Raw genomic sequence first — 19,792 nt, 5'->3', positions numbered from 1 at the left:
CTGATGGTGTTATTTTCATTAAGGTTCTATGGTTTTTAGGGTGTGTTTTCTCATTTTTTTTAAATGAGGCAAATTTTCTTAGGCTTGTAACCTTTCATGGGTAAGATTGCGACCGGCTCAACAGTAACCGAAACTCTAAAAAACGGAATTTTTATAACAATAGCTACATCAAAAGAATTGCACTTTCATGCTGATTTAAAATATAGAGGTTTCATTAAGTTTACATTTACCCATCAAAAGTTACGAGCCTGATAAAATTTGCCTTATTTTAGAAAATAGGGGGGAAAGACCCCTTAAAAGTCATATAATCTTAACAAAAATCACACCAGCAGATTCAGCGTATAAGAGAACTCTACTATAGAAGTTTCAAGCTCCTATCTACAAAAATGTGGAATTTATATTTTTTGCCACAAGAAACATCGCGGGTGCGTGTTTATTTGTTCGTTTTTTTTTTCCCAGGGATGATCGTATCGACCCAGTTGACCTAGATTGTCGTGAGAGGACTCATTCTAACATAAATTAATAGTTCTAGTTCCCTTTTTAATGACCAAAAAATTGGAGGGCACCTAGGCCCCCTCCCACACTCATCTTTTTCCCAAAGTCACCGGATCAAAATTCCGAGATAGCCATTTTATTCAACATAGTCGAAAAACCTAATAACTATTTCTTTGGGGACGACTTACTCCCCCACAGACCCCGTGGGGGGGGCTGCAAGTTACAAACTTTGACCAGTGTTTCCATTTAGTAATGTTTATTGGGAAGTGTACATACGCTTCCAGGGGGATGTTTTGGTTGGGGTAGGGGTTGAGGGGACGGGGTTACGCGGGCGGAACTTTCCACGGAGGAATTTGTCAAGGGGGAAAAATTTCCATGAAGGGGGCGCAGGATTTTTTAGCTTTTTTTAAAGAACAAAGAAAAATAGAATATAAAAAAGTTTTTTCAACTGAAACTAAGGAGCAGCATTAAAGCTTAAAATGAACAGAAATTATTATGCATATGAGGAGTTCACCTCCTCCTAATACCTCGCTCTTTATTCTAAAGTAACATTATTAATTTGAACTATTTATTCTACGGCCTTTGTGATTCAGCGGTCATTCTTAAGGAATTGGGACAAAATTTAAGCTTTAGTGTAAAGAACAAGCTATTGACGAGGGGATGAACCCCTCATATACGTAATAAAAACATACGAATATAAAAGTTCGTTACGTAAGTTAATTCGTAAGTTACATATATTTTTACTAATAAAAACGCTCATAAAAAATTGTAAGTTCTAGTTGGCTTTTTAAATAACCAAAAACATTGGAGGGTAACTAGGCCTACTCCCCGCTTTTTTTCCCCAGAATCGTCTGATCAAAACTATGAGGAAGCCATTTACACAAAAAAATAAATTAATATGCAAAAAAGAATAATATCTTTTTTATAAAAAAAGAAGTTTTTTTAACTAAAAGTAAGGAGCAATAATAAAACTTAAAACGAACAGAAATTACTCCGTATATAAAAGGGACTGTTCCCTTTTTAACGCGCCGCTCTTTAAGCTAAACTCTTTTACTGTTTTAAAAAGTAGAGTTGAGAGAAAGAGCCCAACTTTAGCGTAAAGAGCGGGGTGTTGAGGAGGGAACAGTCCCTTTCATATACGGAGTAATTTCTGTTCGTTTTAATATCTCTCCTTACTTTCAGTTAAAAAAAACTTGTTTTTTTTTATTTAATAAACAAAAAGGATAACCCTATCAAGGAAATTTTCAAGCAATGAAAGCACTTTCGAATAAGCAGCTTGAAGCTACTATTCATTTTTGTTTAAAAAAAATACTTTTCATACAGCTACTAGTTTTTGAAACCGCATCCGCTTTCAAACTACTTATTGTTTTGGCTCTCACAATTATTTTTTGTCGGCGTCGAATGAGAACACTGGCAGCTATAGCCAACCGCCGAAAACTTGAACCTGGCGCCAACATGAGTTTTTAATTTGGTATTGTTTTCAATTTATGAGGAGTGACAGATTTGAGAGCTTAGGTCTTACAGATGAGATTAAAAAGTAAATAGCTCAAATTATTTGTAAGGAGGTATCCTTTTTATGGGCTCTTTGCTATTAGAAAGTAGCCTAGGTGAGTGAAACTTTCAGGAGTAGCCTACATCTAAACCTGTATAATGACTTGGGATGATATTATGAAGCATCCAAGGTCTAATGATCTTTAATGACCTACAAAAATGATTGCATAAAATTCTAGTTTAGTGACTTTTGGCTATCTTGGAAAGGGGTTAGGTTAGGAAAATGAAACTTTCAGGGATGGGTCTGCAGGCTAAAGTATGGGTCAATGTTCCTATTACCTGAACAACTGTTTAGGGTCATGAAACTATTGTTAATAGATGAATTTTGACTTTTTGAACATCTTTTCTCTCTTGCAAAACTAACACAAAACCACTGTTATGGAGTTATTCCAGTCCAAATATCCTGTATTTATACATATAGAATTGCAATCATTTCTGTTTTCATTGATTGGATATTTGAAATTGCAAATCTGTTACAGTTTAGAAACAAATTTGGGGTATATATTTGTACATCAGGGGAGTAGGGGTAAAGTATAACATATATTAAATATGTAAACTAACCATTGCTGTATTTAACATATGCTATGCTTTACCCCCCCCCCCCCAATGTGCAAATATATAATAACTTCATAATGGTGAGTTTGCAGTAATTTTGCAAGAGAGAAAAGATGTTCAAAAAGTCAAAATGCATCTAGCCTATTAACAATAGTTTCATGATCCAAAACAATTGTTCAGGTAATAAGAACATTGACCAAAGTATGTCCTGGGAAGGTATTTTGAAATACCTAATCTTCTGTTGGGCATTAAATAGGCTTTTCAGTCCTTTTCCTTCTTACTTTTTATATGAAGATGTTGGGCTATTGTGGGCAATTGTGTGATGTTTTTCTGTTTTGATTGTATATCTTGCAGTAGCCTATTTCGTTTTATTGTCATGAACTGAATGATCATAGTAAACTAATGTATTTTGGGTTCAGTACTCTTACTACAGGTTAAGGCAGTCACTGATGGTGGAATTAGTAAATTTCTAGGTTAAATACTTTTTGTTATCTTTGAAAGGGGTTAGGCTAGGAAAATGAAACTTTCAGGGATAAGTCTACAGACTAAAGTATGTCCTAGGAAGGTATTTTGAAATACATACCTATGCTACTTCTCTTTTGAGAGGGTATTGACATTTGATGACTTTTAAAAATATTTTTGCATTAAGACTTGAACCCTACAAAATAGATCTTCTGCTTAAATGAAGTGCATCAAAATTATTTTTAACTTCACAACTGTGCTCAATCCCAATTTATGAGGTTTGAAAAATCTACAAATACACTTCCTAAATTCAGAAAAAAAAACTCATTAGTATGGCTTAAAACTAGATTCCTATAACAGGAATTACATTTTCAGAACTCATACTATAGAAAAATAAAGTAATATCTGAAAATTAAGGTAAAATGTTGTTTCAAAGATTTTAAAATTTCAGTATCTGTTAAGTAGGCAACTTTCTAAGACTAAGAAATCAGAAGAGGGTTAAGGTAGAAGCTTGGCAATACCTTCACAGAGTATTTTTTTGGCCCTAGATTTGTTACTGAAAGTTTGATATTCTTAACCTAACCTCTTTCAAGATAGCAAAAGGTATGGTAAAGGCACTGAAGATCTGACAGTGCAATTTTGGAACCACTGACAAAATTTTCCTTCAAAACAGGATAACATACTAAACATAGACACCATATCTGTTTCACTCAGATAAGAAAATATATTCAATTCAATCAGTTTCCTGTTTTCAACACAAATTAGGTTCCAACAATTTTTTTTTATCTATATAGTGTTCAAACTGTCATTACTTTGTTTTTGTTTTTTTTTTGTTTTTTTTTTGTAAAAAAAGGTGGGATTGGCACTAATGTGTCAAAATACATCTGACCTTCTCTAAAATGTAGCCACTTTGGCTCTTTCTTGATAAAATTAAATTAAAATGGCAGCAAACTATTTCATTGACAAAACTATGTTCCAAGCTTTGAAAATTCTTGTCTGATGCTGTGGAATACTGAACCAACTAAAAATGTTCATTCAACCAAATTCATACATAGATGTTGGCTTCTATCATGAGATTTATCTCTTTTTGGGAATATTTTGTAGTAACCTGGTCAAAATTTTTGACAGACAGCAACAGACCCTGTTAAAATATAGGTGATTCTGTTGAACTTCACTGAACCTGTAAAACAGATGAGAAACAATTTGTGTCAAAATTCAAGGGTCCTCTGACAAAACATTTTTGATGATTACTATTTCCAACAATATTCTACATGAAAAAATAATATAAACAAGAGCTAAGAGCTCATATGGCACTTGTGACGAGGCAAGAAGAGCTAAGAGCCAAGAGATCATATGGTATGAGCTCTAACAAAATTCTATGAATCAATAGATTGATTTAAAAAGGAAAATAAGAGGCTTAATGCCGGTCAAGATTTAAAATAAGATCTCTGAGTCACAAAGTCCTTCTAAATATCAAAATTCATTAAGATCTGATCACCCACTCGTAAGTTATAAATACCTAATTTTTTCTAATTTTTCCTCTTCCTTTTGCCCCCCAGATGGTCGAATCTGGGAAAACGACTTTATCAAGTCAAATTGTGCAGCTCCCTGACACGCCTACCAATTTTCATCGCCCTAGCACATCCAGAAGCACCAAACTCACCAAATTACTGAACCCCTCCCCCCAACTCCCCCAAAGAGAGTGAATCCAATACGATTCTGTCAATCACGTATCAAGGACATTTGTTTATTCTATCCACCAAGCTTCATCCCGATTCCTACACTCCAAGTGTTTTTCCAAGATTTCCCCCTCCAAATCCCCACAATGTCAAAAGATCTGGTCGGGATTTGAAATAAGAGCTCTGAGACATGAATTCCTTCTAAAATCAAATTTCATCACGATCTGATCATCTATTTGTAAGATATAAATACTCCAATTTTCATGTTTTCCAAGAATTCTGGTTCCCCCCTCCAACTCCCCCGAATGCCACAGGATCTGGTCAGAATTTGAAATTAGAACTTTAAAGCACAAGATCCTTCTAAATATCAAATTTCATTAAGATCTGGTCACCCTTTCGTAAGTTACAAATATCTCAATTTTCAAAATTACCCCCCCCCCCCAATTCCACCAAAGAGAGCAGATCCAGTCCAGTTATGTCAGTCACGTATCTTAGACAGGTTTCTATTCTTCCCATCCAGTTTCATCCTGATCTCACCACTTTAAGTATTTTCTAAGATTTCCGGTCCCCCCAACTGCCCCCCCCCCCCAATTACGCTTGATCCGGTTGAGATTTAAAATAAGATATCGGAGTTACGAGGTCCTTCTAAATATGAAGTTTCATGAAGATCCAATCACTCCTTCGTAAGTTAAAAATACGTCATTTTTCTTATTTTTCAGAATTCCCCCCCCCCCCCGCAATTGAGCGGATCCGTTCCAATTATGTAAATCACGTATGCAAGACTTCTGCTTATTTTTCCAACCAAGTTTCATCCCAATCCCTTCAATCTAAGCGTTTCCCATCATTTTAGGTCTCCCCACCCCAAACTTCCCCCAATGTCACCAGATCTGGTCAGGATTTAAAATAAGAGCTTTGAGACACGATATCCTTCTAAAAATCAAGTTTCATGGAGATCCAATCACCCGTTTGTAAGTTAAAAATACCTCATTTTTTCTAATTTTTCAGAATTAACCCCCCCCAACCACCCCAAAGAGAGCGGATCCGTTCTGATTATGTCAATCATGTATCTAGGACTCGTGTTTTTTTCCCCACCAAGTTTCATCCCAATCCCTCCACTCTAAGTGTTTTCCAATTTTTAGGTTTCTCCCTCCCAACTCCCCCCCCCCCCAATGTCACCAGATCCGGTCGGGTTTAAAATAAGAGCTCTGAGCCATGATATCCTTCTAAATATCAAATTTCATTGAGATCCGATCACCCGTTCGTAAGTTAAAAATACCTCATTTTTTTATATTTTTTTCAGAAATACCCCCCCCCCCCAAATACCCAAAAGAGAGCGGATCCGTTCCGTTTATGTCAATCATCTATCTAGGACTTGTGTTTATTTTTCCCACCATGTTTCATCCTGATCCCTCCACTCTAAGTGTTTTCCAAGTTTTAGGTTTCCCCCTCCCAACTCCCCGTCCCCATCACCAGATCCGGTCGGGATTTAAAATAAGCGCTCTAAGACACGATATCCTTCTAAACATCAAATTTCATTAAGATCCGATCACCTGTTTGTAAGTTGAAAATACCTCATTTTTCTAATTTTTAAGAATTACTCCCCCCCCAACTACCCCAAAGAGAGCAAATCAGTTCCGATTATGTCAATCATGTATCTGGGACTTGTGCTTATTTTTACCATCAAGTTTAATCCCGATCCCTCTACTCTAAGTGTTTTCCAAGATTTTAGTTTTCCCCCCTCCAACTCCCCCCAATGTCATCAGACCCAGTCGGGATTTAAAATAAGAGCTCTGAGACACAATATCATTCCAAACATCAAATTTCATTAAGATCTAATCACCCGCTCATAAGTTAAAAATACTTCATTTTTTATATTTTTTCCGAATTAACCGGTCCCTACTCCCCCCCCCCCCAGATGGTCAAATCGGGAAAACGACTATTTCTAATTTAATCTGGTCCAGTCCCTGATACGCTTGCCAAATTCCATCGTCCTAGCTTACCTGGAAGTGCCTAAAGTAGCAAAACCAGGACTTTAGGTTTTCCCCCTCCAACTCCCCCCAATGTCGTCAGATCAGGTCGGGATTTAAAATAAGAGCTCAGAGACACAATATCATTCCAAACATCAAATTTCATTAAGATCCAATCACCCGCTGATAAGTTAAAAATACTTAATTTTTTCAATTTTTTGCAAATTAACCAGGCCCCCACTCCCCCCCAGATGGTCAAATCGGGAAAACGACTATTTCTAGTTTAATCTGGTCCGGCCCCTGATACGCTTGCGAAATTTCGTCGTCCTAGCTTACCTGGAAGTGCCTAAAGTAGCAAAACCAGGACCGACAGAATTGGCGACTGCTATATGTCACTTGGTTAATACCAAGTGCCATAAAAAGGTTCTTTTTTAAAATCATAGTTTTACTGATTTGATGATAGATTGTTCCATCATCTGAGGAACTGCCACTTGATCTCATACCATTTTCATATTTTTAAGCATTTGACCTGGTTATATATATATTATATATACTTAATATATTTTGCATATATTTTAAGCACTTGACATCCAAATTCATTTATCACTGAATAGCTTTCTAGTAGACTCTCTCTTAATAAGTTTTGTATATGTTGTCTTTCAAATAGATCCCATGTTGTAAAATACAAAAAAATTCTCTCAGAGCCCCTCCCTACTGAGTGTGGAATTCCTCAAGGAATCTTGTTAGGAGCACTCTTATATCTAGTATTGATTAATGAAATTAGTAAGAGATTCCCTCAAAGATGTTAATATGTAAATGATCTGGTAATCTCTTAAGCATGTCATAGAAATATCAACCTCAAAATCCTACCCATGGTTTGGAGGAAGCTAAGAATTTGCATGTGAAAGTGAATTCCACCAAGTTAAATATAATGACAATAAACAATGTGTCATGACAATATGTAGTATTGTTGAATGAAATTGGTAAAATTCCCTCAAAGGTGTTAACATATAGATGACTTGCTGATCCTTGAAGTATGTTGTAGAACTATCAAAAATGAACCATCAAAATTCTACCCATGTTTTGGGCAGAGCTAATAATTTACATATGAAAGTAAATTCCACTAAATCAAATATAATCACAAAAAAACTTATTAAAATTCTTGAAATATACTCCTGTTTTCTTAGACCCTATCCCAGCCAAAATGCTAGTGAAACATGTTAAACTCCTTGATGTCACAATTTCTAATAATCTCAAGTAGGACGTGCATATTTCAAGGATTCTGGACTTTCTAGACAAAGGATAGTCAAAACTATAGATCTTAAAGTGAAATAAAATGGCAGATTAGCTTTGGAATGACCAAATATTGACAACATTGTCACTATGAACAACAAAGAAATATCTGCTCAACTGTTGAAGCTGAGAGGAAGTTGACCATTCCAGATAGCATTTGGAGATGCTAATCTTGCAGCATATATATGCAACACTGTGAAAAAAAAGAAAATAATTATGTGACCTAGGTCACATGATTACACTCCATATGACTATCCAATTTTGTTCCTATGCTTGACACTTTTTTCAGTTTTTTGCTTCCAGTGTCTGAATTGTATTTTGTGTGTTTATACATTAAACAAAGTTGGAGAGAAATGAAGAAATAAAGCAAAAAGAATTCCGACTTATGTTGAAAACAGGTAATTTTTGTTGTTGTGTCAAATTCGTTGGTGAAAATAGAATTTCAGAAAATTGCAATTTTGTACCCTTTTCTGATAAAACTTCAATTGTCTAATGAAACAGTTAGATTCTTTGATGTTTTCCTGCATACTTAAACCCTTTTCAAACCAGAGTAGAAAAAGTGTTTGTTTTTTTTAGTACAAAAACAGTCAAATTCTTGGTGCCTTTACCCTAGCTAAACTAGAATTTACTCTTGAATTTTGTGGTGTTTGCAGCAGTTTATTAGTTTTCTATGAAGGATAAGCTGTGAAGGCATCAGCATATCACATTCAAATAGGCAATGGTCAATGGTTTCATTTCTTATATTGTATTGTCTATAAAGTGGGGAGAAGAGGGTTAGACCAGTAGAATTTTAGAACTCATAGTAGAAAGCCTGTAGGTTTAGCCCATTTGAGCTGGAACAGACTGATTCTATGATACACTTTGAAGTGGTACTTATTGGCAAGGGTGATGGCAGAAAATTTTCGAGGGGTGGGGCAAATAGCAAAATATCAGTGATTGTTGGGTGGCAGGGAATATATTTCAGGATTTTTTTTTGTAGGAAGAAGTTCATTTTAAATACTTTTAGGGAAAAATTCTGAAAAAAACCTAAAAAAAAAACAAATAAACATGCATCCATGATCTTTTTTTTTGGCAAAAATTACAAAATTCTGCATATTTGCAGATGTGACCTTGAAACTTCTACAGTAGGGTTCTTTCATATGCTGAATCTGATGGTGTGATCTTCATTAAAATTCTATGACTTTGAGGGGCTCTTTCCCTCTTTTTTCGAAAATCAGACAAGTTTTCTCAGGCTTGTAGCTTTTGATAAGTAAGACTAAACTTGATGAAATTATATATTCGGAATCAGCATAATAAGCCAATTCTTTTGATATATCTCTTTGTATTAAAATTCCGTTTTTTAGAGCTTCATTTACTATTGAGCCAGGTCACTCCTTACTTACAGACTGTTACCATGAGCTGTTTGATTACCCATCAAAATTCAAACAGAGATCACTGAAGTATTGATCGTTTTTTCTGCGTTACCAAAAGTATTGTATTCATGAAACTTCACAGTTTCATGAAATGTAATTAAACAAATATAAAAGTTTTTTCAACTAAAGTAAGGAGCAAGTTTAAAACTTAAAATAAATAAAAATTACTCTGTATATAAGGGGGACTGTCCCCTTCTCAACTTCTTGCTCATTAAACAAAAGTTTTTTAATGCTTTGAAAAATCTTATCTTACTAATTACAAATTTCTTAAAAAAAGTGAAACTTCACAGTAAAGAGTAAGGAGCTAAGGAGGAAACAGTCCCCTTCATATACAGAATAATCTGTTCAAAAAGGTTTCAAGTCTGTTCCTTCCTTTATGTTGAAAATATAAAGGCAATAAATAGTAGTTTTAGTAAAAAGTCCTTGTTAATATTGCTACTAAAGAATTTCGGTTGGATGAAAAGGAGTATTATTGTGTGTATGGATGGAAGTTCTGTAAGACCTTTGATCTTCTACATAACTAAAGCCATCACAACCTCTAGAATAGGATTCTCTTATCAATAAGTACATTACATACATTTGTTTAAATACATTGAAGTACTTCATATAAATAGAAAAAGAAAATGACACCATTTAAAATTGCTGGAAACTAAGTTCCTAGCAGTATTTGCTGCCCCAACGAGATTTCCTAGTGGGGCAGATAATGACCTGCCTTGCCTTTTCCACCTTTGTACTGGCAGATATGGGAATTTAACATTTTAACTGCATAGAGAAACAATTTAATTAATTCCTACTTCCCCCTACCTCTTTCAACATTTATCTGAAGCCTCATGAAGAGTAAGCAGTCTGTCGATTAAAATGCAGTTTTTAGGAAACTACTCCACCCCCACCTACACAATGACTCACCCCTCCCCCTTCATTATAGCACCCGAAGACAGCCGGAACCTCTTGCGCAAGAGAGTATTCTTCTGTACTTATATCCTTTTTGGTTGAGATCATCATAAAAAGATGTTTGATATGGTAAACTTGATTTTTCAAACCGAGTAAATTCATCCATATAACTATACGGGAAAACACCCTTTTGCGTAAGTAGATTGTATTGATGATCATTTGAAAATTTCTGTCTTAGGATTTGGAAAGACTGGATCTTCAGCCTTTTGTACAGCAACCAAATCTTCCAAAGATTTCGGAAGGAATGCAAAAGTGTCAAAGAAGAGAATTGAATAGCGGCGTTCTTGGTTATTTTCAAGGCTCCAGGACCAGCTAATTTTTCTACTACTACTTTTTCTGCATTTTCTTGTTTTGTCGTGCTTAACCAGTATGGCTTCAGGAAATACCTAGTTTGGAACCTAGTTTATGAAAGCCTAAACTGTATTTTACAAAGTTCGTTAGATTTTTATTCTGATCATTTCATGTATGCAGAGCTGTTTGAAGGGGGAGCAACTGGGGCAGCTGCCCCGGGTAGTGTGGCTGGGGAGGTGGGTATAGCTGGGAGTTGTCCATGTTGATCAAATTTTTAAATTAGCAAGTTGTATTCCTTGTGCTTTCTATAATTATACGAACTTTCTTGTGTAATACTAACTGCACTAATTACTAATAAACAAATACATATTCAGGATCACCATAAAAAGCTGATTCTTTGATTGAATGTTATCAATAATTAGGCTCTTACACTTTAGTTTAATGACAACGATTGTTATTTATTTAACATTCATTACTATGAAGAATTTGATTTTTTTGTTACTCCAACCAAACCATATAGAAAAAAACGCTCATGGAAAACTGGAAAGGGGTCGCTCAGGCACAAATTAGAACTTACATTTTCCTTATTAATGGTCGAAATCTTTTGGCAGGAATTCAACAATGGGGCAACACACATTTTTCCATGGTTTTCCCCTATTCTGCTCTTTTTCCTTTGGTTTCCTTATAATTACTTCAGAGTTCCAAATATCTAGGGGGCCATGCCCCCCCCCCCTGCTGGCGCCCATGCTTATTGGAAGGTTTTTTAAAGCTACTATCTCTGCTCCTTTTCTGTAGTAGGATAGGTTAGGATTTAAACTTCATTAACTTCACGGACAAACAAAATATTCGTATTTTTTTCCTTTTTTTCATGGCAGTAGTCTACAATTACTATTCTTCTGAAAAAAACTTAATAAAATAAAAGAGTGTACCATTAGATTTCTTGTTTTTTCCTCCTGCTAAATATTATGGTTGCTTTTCAGATAATGCAGCCCCCCCCCTGCCTTGATTGTCCGATATATAGCCCAAAAATAAAAAAAAAATCATGAAATTCAACTTTATAATATGCAGTGTGTTTTTACTAATCAGATTACCATGTTCCTTTCCATTGTTAACTTCCTAAAATTGTTTAAAATGATATTTTTGTGAATATTTCACCCAATCACAGATAAAGATAGATTCTGGCCTATAGGAAAACCTGTTTTAACAAAGTGTATATGACACATGACTAGATTTAAATAATGGAAAAATAAATTATTAAGGGATCATTAGAAGGGGGCATTGATTTTCAGGGAAATGAACACAAAAAGGAATATATTAGTAGGCTACTATTTGTTTATGACATTTCCTTCAGAAGAATGGTATTTCTATATTATTACCTTTTTCACTCTTGGGAGTTTACTACCTTGTCTGCATTTTCTTGTTTTCTCCTGCTTGTGTCCTCTTTTGGACCTGATTTATGAAAGCCTAGTCTATATTTTACGAAGTTCTATAGATTTTTGTACTAATCATTTCATGTATACACATCTGTTTAAAGGGGGAGCAACTGGGGCAGCTGCCTCGGGTGGTGAAACTGGGGAGGGGAGCACAGCTGGGGGTCGCCCATGTTGATCAAATTTTTCACTTCGATCTGCATTTTTTCTTGTATTTGATTTGGGAGAGGGTATAGTAATTAATTTTTGTCTGGGATCCATCAACCCCAGGAATATCTCTGCATGTATGACATATTCCATTTTCAGTTAGTATAGGGTTTGTATGATATTCTCCATTGTTTCCATTTTGTTTGATTTTAGTCAACTAAAGTATTGAATTTGGCTCGTTTGAGCTTGTGAGAAACTTTTCAAATAATTACTGTGTTGTCCAACAGTAGCTTACAAACTTTAAATATGCGCCTGAAAATGTTCCTTGTTTTAATAATAAAACATTTAGGCTTCTTACATATCTTTGGTCCTCCAAGAGGTTGGGGGTAATACTTGGTCGACTCCCCTCTTTTCTGCTCTCTTTTGAACGTCTACTCTCTGCTCTTTACAAGTGCTCTCTGTTGAAGTTTAAAGTATTGGGAGTCATGGTATGTTGAATAATATTTAGTATAGTATGCCTAGAAATAAAGACTTCTCATAGTTCTTTTTTGAAGTTAGTATTGTACCATCTTTTGTGTATTTGCATTTCACAATACAAATAGTCAAGGGCTGGGCCAAGTCCAGGCCTTACAATTTGAAGTACAATAAAATGCGTTAAGAATATACAAGACCACCCCATTTTTACTTAGGTCCAACAAAAAAAAACTAGATTCATTTTTCATAGAGAAGTGAGGGGTGTACATCGAAAAGATTTTTTTTATTAGATTTCTACAAATTTCCTAGGAAGGCAAATGCATTCCTCCATTTATTTACTTTTGTTTGGATGGAGGGGGATCAAAGGTATTCCGCTATATTATTGATTTTATCCAGCCAGCTATGCTAATTTGCAAAATGTTAGGAGGATGGGTAAAATTATTTGCAGGGGGGATTTGTATCAATGAAATTACCAAAAAGGGAAATACGCAATGAAAACCCGAAGAAGGTGCTGGGTGCCACTGGTGCCCCTTTATAACATCTGTACTTGTAGTATATTTTTGGCCCTCCAACAGGGAAGTAAATATCTGGTCTTCCCCTTCTATCTGCTGGATTGAGCATAAATATTTTTATGCTCCTTTCTTTTTTATATAATTTTATAAATATAAATATTTTATAAATATTTTTTCTTTTTTCATGAATTACAGGTATTCCATAATGGCAAGTCATATTGAGATTCAAAATATGGGTGAAAGTAATATGACACACAACGGATTATTTGATAAAATGCCTATCCAATTTGACAGCGAAACTAGTAGGCCTGCTATAACTGCTTTAAATGACACCTGTGAAGTGCAGTCTAGAAATGAGAAAGATGCTAATATAAGTATCCTTAAAAGTAGCTCTGTGAATGATGAATCTGAAACGTTTGTGCCAAAGAAAAAAGTCCACAGGAGAATTGTAGTAAGTGACTCTGAAAATGAAGATGTTATCTCAGAATCAAAGAATAAAGAAGATGATCTAAGCGATATAAATCACTTTCAAGAAATTGGGACAGACAACATTTTGACATCACAGAATAAAGTTATATTGAGTGATTCAGAAAGTGAGGATGAAACGCTTATTATGCATAAAAAAAGAGATAAAGCAGATAATGAAGATAGATTATATTTTAATGTACAAAGTGAGACTAAACAAAGAAAAAGTAGAATACTTCAATATGAAAGCAGTGAACCTGGTTCAGATCATGGAGTCAACCTAAAAACATCAATGAAAGGTAACAGTTCTGATTCTGCACACAGACTGGATGCCAGTCTTGGAAAGAAGAAAAAATATAGTAAGAAGGTTAAAAAACAAGCAAAAAACGCAGACAGTCCAAATCTCAAGGATATGAACAGGTCGGATGTCCCAAGTTGGGTAAGTTAAATATTTGGTTAATCATTTTGAAATTAGATTTATTAAGCATATTCCAATAAATCCTTCTGTGAAAATTTAGATTGAAGAATTTCTCTGCCTTTTCTCAAAATCCACCTTATTTTGTTCAAGACAAAAGAATGAAGGGCAACTAGCCCCCAAACCCCCTAGTTTTTCCTAAAGGACGTCCGAAGAATAGCCATTTGTTTAGTCCATAGTTGATTAGCACATTTAACTGCGCCTTTAGGGATAATACAACCCCCCACAGTCCCTGGGGAAAGGTCCATAAGCCATGAAGTTTTCCAGTTTTTACACATAACGTATGTTATTTTTAATATTTATTTATTTTAAGAAAGTAAGGGTTTATTCATCAACAGTAAACATAGCAAAAGCTTATTCAAAGCTTATTTAGATAAATAATTACCCCACTAACCTTACAACTTATGAAAGACGATGACAATCAAAAACCAAAAACAAAGAAAGAAACGACAAAAAACCAAATTAAAAAACCATTTGATGCCTCTTTTCATCAATCTATCAAACCAAAAAATCAAACAAGTTTACTAATGTAATAAATAAAGAAACCAGAGAAATCATCATCCATCCGTCCCATTCATTCTCCATAAACCCAGAAATTTTGAGAAATTTAGAAGTTATTTCCAGATTATTTTCGATAAATCCAGATAAAATTAGAAATTATTTTCAGAGAAATTTAGATGCACAGTAAATTATGTTCTCTGCTTGCACATTTGTTTGTCTAAGTTTTTTTTAAAGGGCTGTTTACATAGATGGTGCTAGTGTGCATAGTATGCTAGTGTGCTAGTTACATAGATGGTGCATAGAAGGGTTGTTACATAGATGGTGCTTACATAGATTGTTGCAAGTGATATATATTTCAATTTTGCCTTGGTCTAACTGAGCGAACATAGCATCAAAGAAACTAGAAAGATAGTTCACGATATTACTTTGAAAATCTAAATGTTGTATAAATTAATTGTATCAATTGTATAATTAATGTATAAATTAATATAAAATATAAATATAATGCTCATTAAAAAAAAATGCAGGTCTAGTCAGCTTACATGACACGAAGGCTTGTTACATCAGCTTCAGTCTAAAGGATTTAGCTAATTCCCGGACCCAGGAACTGACCCCCCCCCCCCCCCCCAAGAAAAAACACCTAATAAGCAGTTGTATTTCAAGAGAGAAGTACCATAAAGTCTTCACTGTCACTGACGCTTTTCAAGATGCACATGAAGAAGAGAATTCTTTTTGATGTTTTTTTTTTTTTTATAATGCTAATTTTAATAATTATCTAATGATCTAGAGCATTTCAAAATACTTTACTTATGGTATTTTATTTTTAGTGTGGTTTTTTATCATTCAACAATTAGTGTATATTTTTGATTTTTATCAGTTTACTGCATGCTTTTAACCCATTAATGATGACTGCTGGGAGGTGACCACATAGATTGATAAAGTTTCTTTACTTGATTTTTGCCTGCATTAGAGATTGAACTTGATGACAATTTTTTTTTGAACATCTGAGTTATATATGGTAGGATGTTCCCAAGTGGGAACACTAAGCATTAGCCTACAAATTTATTCAGTACTACAAACGAATATAAAACACTAAAGACACAAAAAAGTATTTTGAAGTGAAACTTCTCAAGCCAGACGTGTAAATAAAACAGTACACAATAGTCATGAGACTCATGTCTGGTTCTCTTTATACAAGTATTTTGGAGTGAAAATCCTCAAAGCAGATCTGTATATGAAGCTGCATATAAGAGTTTTGGCACTCAAACTTGGTACTCTTCATACAAACCTTGCATCTCTATTATTTCAGGGCAGTCTCAAGCACATGAGCTGTCACCTTTTTTCGGGAACACTTTAATTGTACCCTGGGACACAATGAGTTTTATTTTCACTAATCCAATGAATATTTTCCCGTAGAAAATCTGGTTGTTGGATCTTTTCTTCAATGTTGTTTGTTTGGAATTTTCTATATAATCTCCACCCTGGTACAGATAATGTGCCATGTAAATTTTGCCAAATGATCCAGAAACAATTTTCTTGCTTGTAACTAAAGGCTGGTAGTTTGACAGTGTTAATGGCTCCCATCCAGCATTATGGTTGCTTATCATATGTGGCTACTTGATTGTTGCTTCCTTTTTTCTGCCGAACTTTAGTGCTCCATGGGGTAAATACTATTGTGATTGTTGCAACAGAGACAGTATAAGCATCTTGCCACTTCATCACAAATACAGTATCATCAGATTGATGGTCAAAGTCACCCCTCTGTTTTGTCTGAAATGATTTTTCCTCTTCTGGTTACAGTACCTTTAGCTCAGTATCCACGAGTGCAAAGTGTTACCAGAAAGCCATAGCTGCCAAAGAAATTGTCAAAGTAAAGGGTGTGCTTGCCAGTAGTAGTAGTAGTAGTAGTAGTAGTAGACAGGTTTAATAGCAAAAACTTGACAGCTGTCGCTGATTTGTGTTTCTTTACAACATATACAAAATCAAGCTACACTTGTAAATATAAATAAAACTATAAATATTAACTCTTATTATACATTTTGACGAAAACCGGGACGAAAGAATTACTATATCGGTTTGTTCTTGCTTTAACGGGAACTAACTTATCTTGCTTTCTCGTTCTCGATGGTAGAGGTTGATCAGGTAGAATGTCACAGTGCTGAGATTTAGAAAGCAAGTACTTTCCGAAACTCATTATCAGAGTTTCGTACCGGTTTTGGAGTGACGGCAGTCCTAGTACTTCCAGAGCCTTTTCGTAGGGGATGTCACGGCGTTTCAAGATGATCGATACCGCTCGCTTCAGAACCGATTCAAGCTCCTGACAAAGATACACTGTTCTCAGTGCTGAGGGCACCCAAACAGGACACGCATATTCCAGAATGGGGCGGACATACGCTATGTGTGCACACTTAATACTCTCTGTGTTTGCACTGAACCTACGCATACCGTTTAAAGTCTGTAGACTAGCGTTTGCACTTTTAACCACGTTTTCAATATGTGTGGCAAAGCTGAAGTCATTGGAAAAAGTAACTCCAAGGATCTTGATACTGTTTGCTAGAGGGAATGGAACATTTGGCTCCATAACATCACTTTTTAGCGGGTTAAAGCGCACTATCTTCGACTTGTTCACATTAATCTCAAGATTTACCTCCGCGCACTCTTTTGTGAAAACACTAAAAAAATTTGAACTGAACTGTGGAGTCACAACTCTGTTTTGTACTAAATATTTCAGGATAAATGCCAGGGTACGGGTCTATGTTTAGAAGGTTAATCATAATTTCTCGAGATTACCCAAAGACCTTCTTCTTCTTCTTCTTCTTCTTCTTCTTGTTTTCTTCCATTTATGGTGTTGTAACTGTTTTAGTATGCTGTTTTGATCTGTTTTTTTTTAGATTTAGCCACCCCTCTGTTTACCTGCTTACTTCCTTGAGCTACAGCAATGCCTGACAATCCTCTGAAATTTTCCATTTACTTCTTTTTTTAAGCTTTTGGTTACTGCATCATTTTTATTTGAAGATTTAACTTCTGGGGTACCAAAAATATCTTTTGTAAGCGTATCTTGCGAGGATAACTTTTAATTTTCATTCACATTTTCTTCATTGCTTATGACTGATACTTCAGGTGCGACTATTAGAAGATCAATTGAGATGCAATTCAGAATCATCATCATCATCATCTTCATCATCAACTTCTCTCAGCATTATTGCTCCCAGAAGGATCAAAGGCTTATGGCAAGACACCTAAAATTATAACAAAAACTTTTGGACGAACCAAAGAAATGCCATTTTAGTACCTTATCTGCCAAATGTTTCCAAATGGGAAAATACTCGAGTATTTGCACGTTTGGTCTGCAAAATTCAAAGATAATAGTAAAGCCACACCATATTCCTGAACATAAAAGACTAAGCTGCTTAAAAAATATAATTAATCCTCATAATTCCACTCTCACTCTGAGATTGCACGCCACACTAGCAGAAAAGGAAACCGAAGCTAGGGTACACTAAATAGAAAATTTGGTTACCTTGAAAATTTGTCAACAAGAAAATTGCTCCGTGTTAGTAGCTGTGCTACCAACAAAATTAATAGCTCTGCAATTTTAAAGTCAATGGCGTGCATTATTGTGCTTTTAGGGCTGCTAGATGGGGCAGGATAAAAATCATATGAACAAATTCTCAAATGGGAGCATTTGGTTTCAATATGTTCATATCTTTTGCTGCTTTGTATGTGTGTATTGTATGCTTTGTGTAAAGTACAAACTTTAATGCGTTGTTTTGTTGAATTGTTCTTAATAATTTTACAATTATTTTTATATTGGCTCATATTTATATGGCAAAACTTTTTTTTTCAAAATTAGTATAGTTTAATAAATGTAGGTATTCCTTTTTTTTTGGTATAATAAATGTGAATTTGACTTTGTTAGTGAAGGCTCCTTTAAAAATGTAAATTTATCTTATCTTACTATTGTTACTAACAATTTGTTGCAACACCAAATGTGGGGGTCTCAATTCAAAAAATATATCAGGGTGGAATTAAAAAAAAACTTAAAAAATAAGGTATTTTTCAGTGAAAATATTTTTTTGACATTTTTGCTTAATGACATATTGACATAATGACATATAAATAATGACAATCAATGACATTTAATTGGCATTTTTTAATGAATAACATTAATAAACTAAAGACATGCAGCCAAATGCCCTCCTTCCCCCAGTCGGCGTCTTTGACTTATCACCCAAGTCCCACACAGCATATATCCTCTGCCTTCATTCAACTATATCCAAACCCCAAATCCTTCCTCTTATCAAGTTAACATTTTCTTAGTATTTTTCTAATGTCCTCACTCTAGCCCAATTGAGGGTATCCTGCTTAACATTTAACCCAGCTAAATTATCAATTCTTTGGGTAACCTATTATGATATTATTATCATGATGTAATTATAATTACATTACGATCCCATTTTTTCTTTTATTTAGAGAGATACAATGCCTTCAGAAATATGAGAGATACTAGCTATATTGGAGAGATACTTTAGAGATATGTTTAGAGAGAAGCAATACCTTCACATCAGAGAAGCAAGAACTTTGTGGACTATGTATAACCTAAGATGATATTACCATCACCATCCCGTTATTTCTTTTATTTAGAGAGAAGCAGTGCCTTCACATCAGAGAAGCAAGAACTTTGTCGACTTGCATATGGCTACTGTATGATATTGCAATCATAGTATAACCTAAGATGATATTACAATCCCATTATTTCTTTTATTTAGAGAGAAGCAATGCCTTCACATCAGAGAAGCAAGAATTTTCTGGACTTGCATAGGGCTACTGTATGATATTGCTGTCACAGTATAACCTAAGATGATATTACCATCCCGTTATTTCTTTTATTTAGAGAGAAGCAATGCCTTCACATCAGAGAAGCAAGAACTTTGTCGACTTGCATATGGCTACTGTATGATATTGCAATCATAGTATAACCTAAGATGATATTACAATCCCGTTATTTCTTTTATTTAGAGAGAAGCAATGCCTTTAAAAATATGAGAGATACTAGTTATATTTGGAGAGATGCTTTAGAGATATTTATTTAGAAATATTTTCAGAGAGAAGCAATGCCTTTCATCAGAAAA

The 19,792-nt window shown here is 34.8% G+C and overlaps 1 protein-coding gene across 5 annotated transcripts in view; it reads left to right on the top strand.

Annotated features, from left to right (window-relative positions):
- The first annotated feature begins 1,897 nt into the window (after positions 1-1,897).
- LOC136039547 (claspin-like) overlaps positions 1,898-19,792 on the top strand; it is an 88,136-nt gene continuing 70,241 nt past the window's right edge. For 2 of the 5 annotated variants that reach the window (XM_065723373.1, XM_065723374.1), the window contains exons 1-2: positions 1,910-2,032; positions 13,415-14,123. In XM_065723373.1, coding sequence (XP_065579445.1) covers positions 1,983-2,032; positions 13,415-14,123 — 759 coding nt within the window. In that variant the 5' untranslated portion in view covers positions 1,910-1,982. Of the gene's footprint in view, positions 2,103-13,414; positions 14,124-19,792 lie in introns of all 5 variants that reach the window. The other 3 variants (XM_065723376.1, XM_065723375.1, XM_065723377.1) reach the window with 3 other exon arrangements.

This window comes from Artemia franciscana, chromosome 19 (genome assembly GCF_032884065.1).
Source record: "Artemia franciscana chromosome 19, ASM3288406v1, whole genome shotgun sequence".
In the NCBI taxonomy this organism is placed as follows: domain Eukaryota; kingdom Metazoa; phylum Arthropoda; class Branchiopoda; order Anostraca; family Artemiidae; genus Artemia; species Artemia franciscana.
This window is presented reverse-complemented; position numbering and strand designations above follow the sequence as displayed.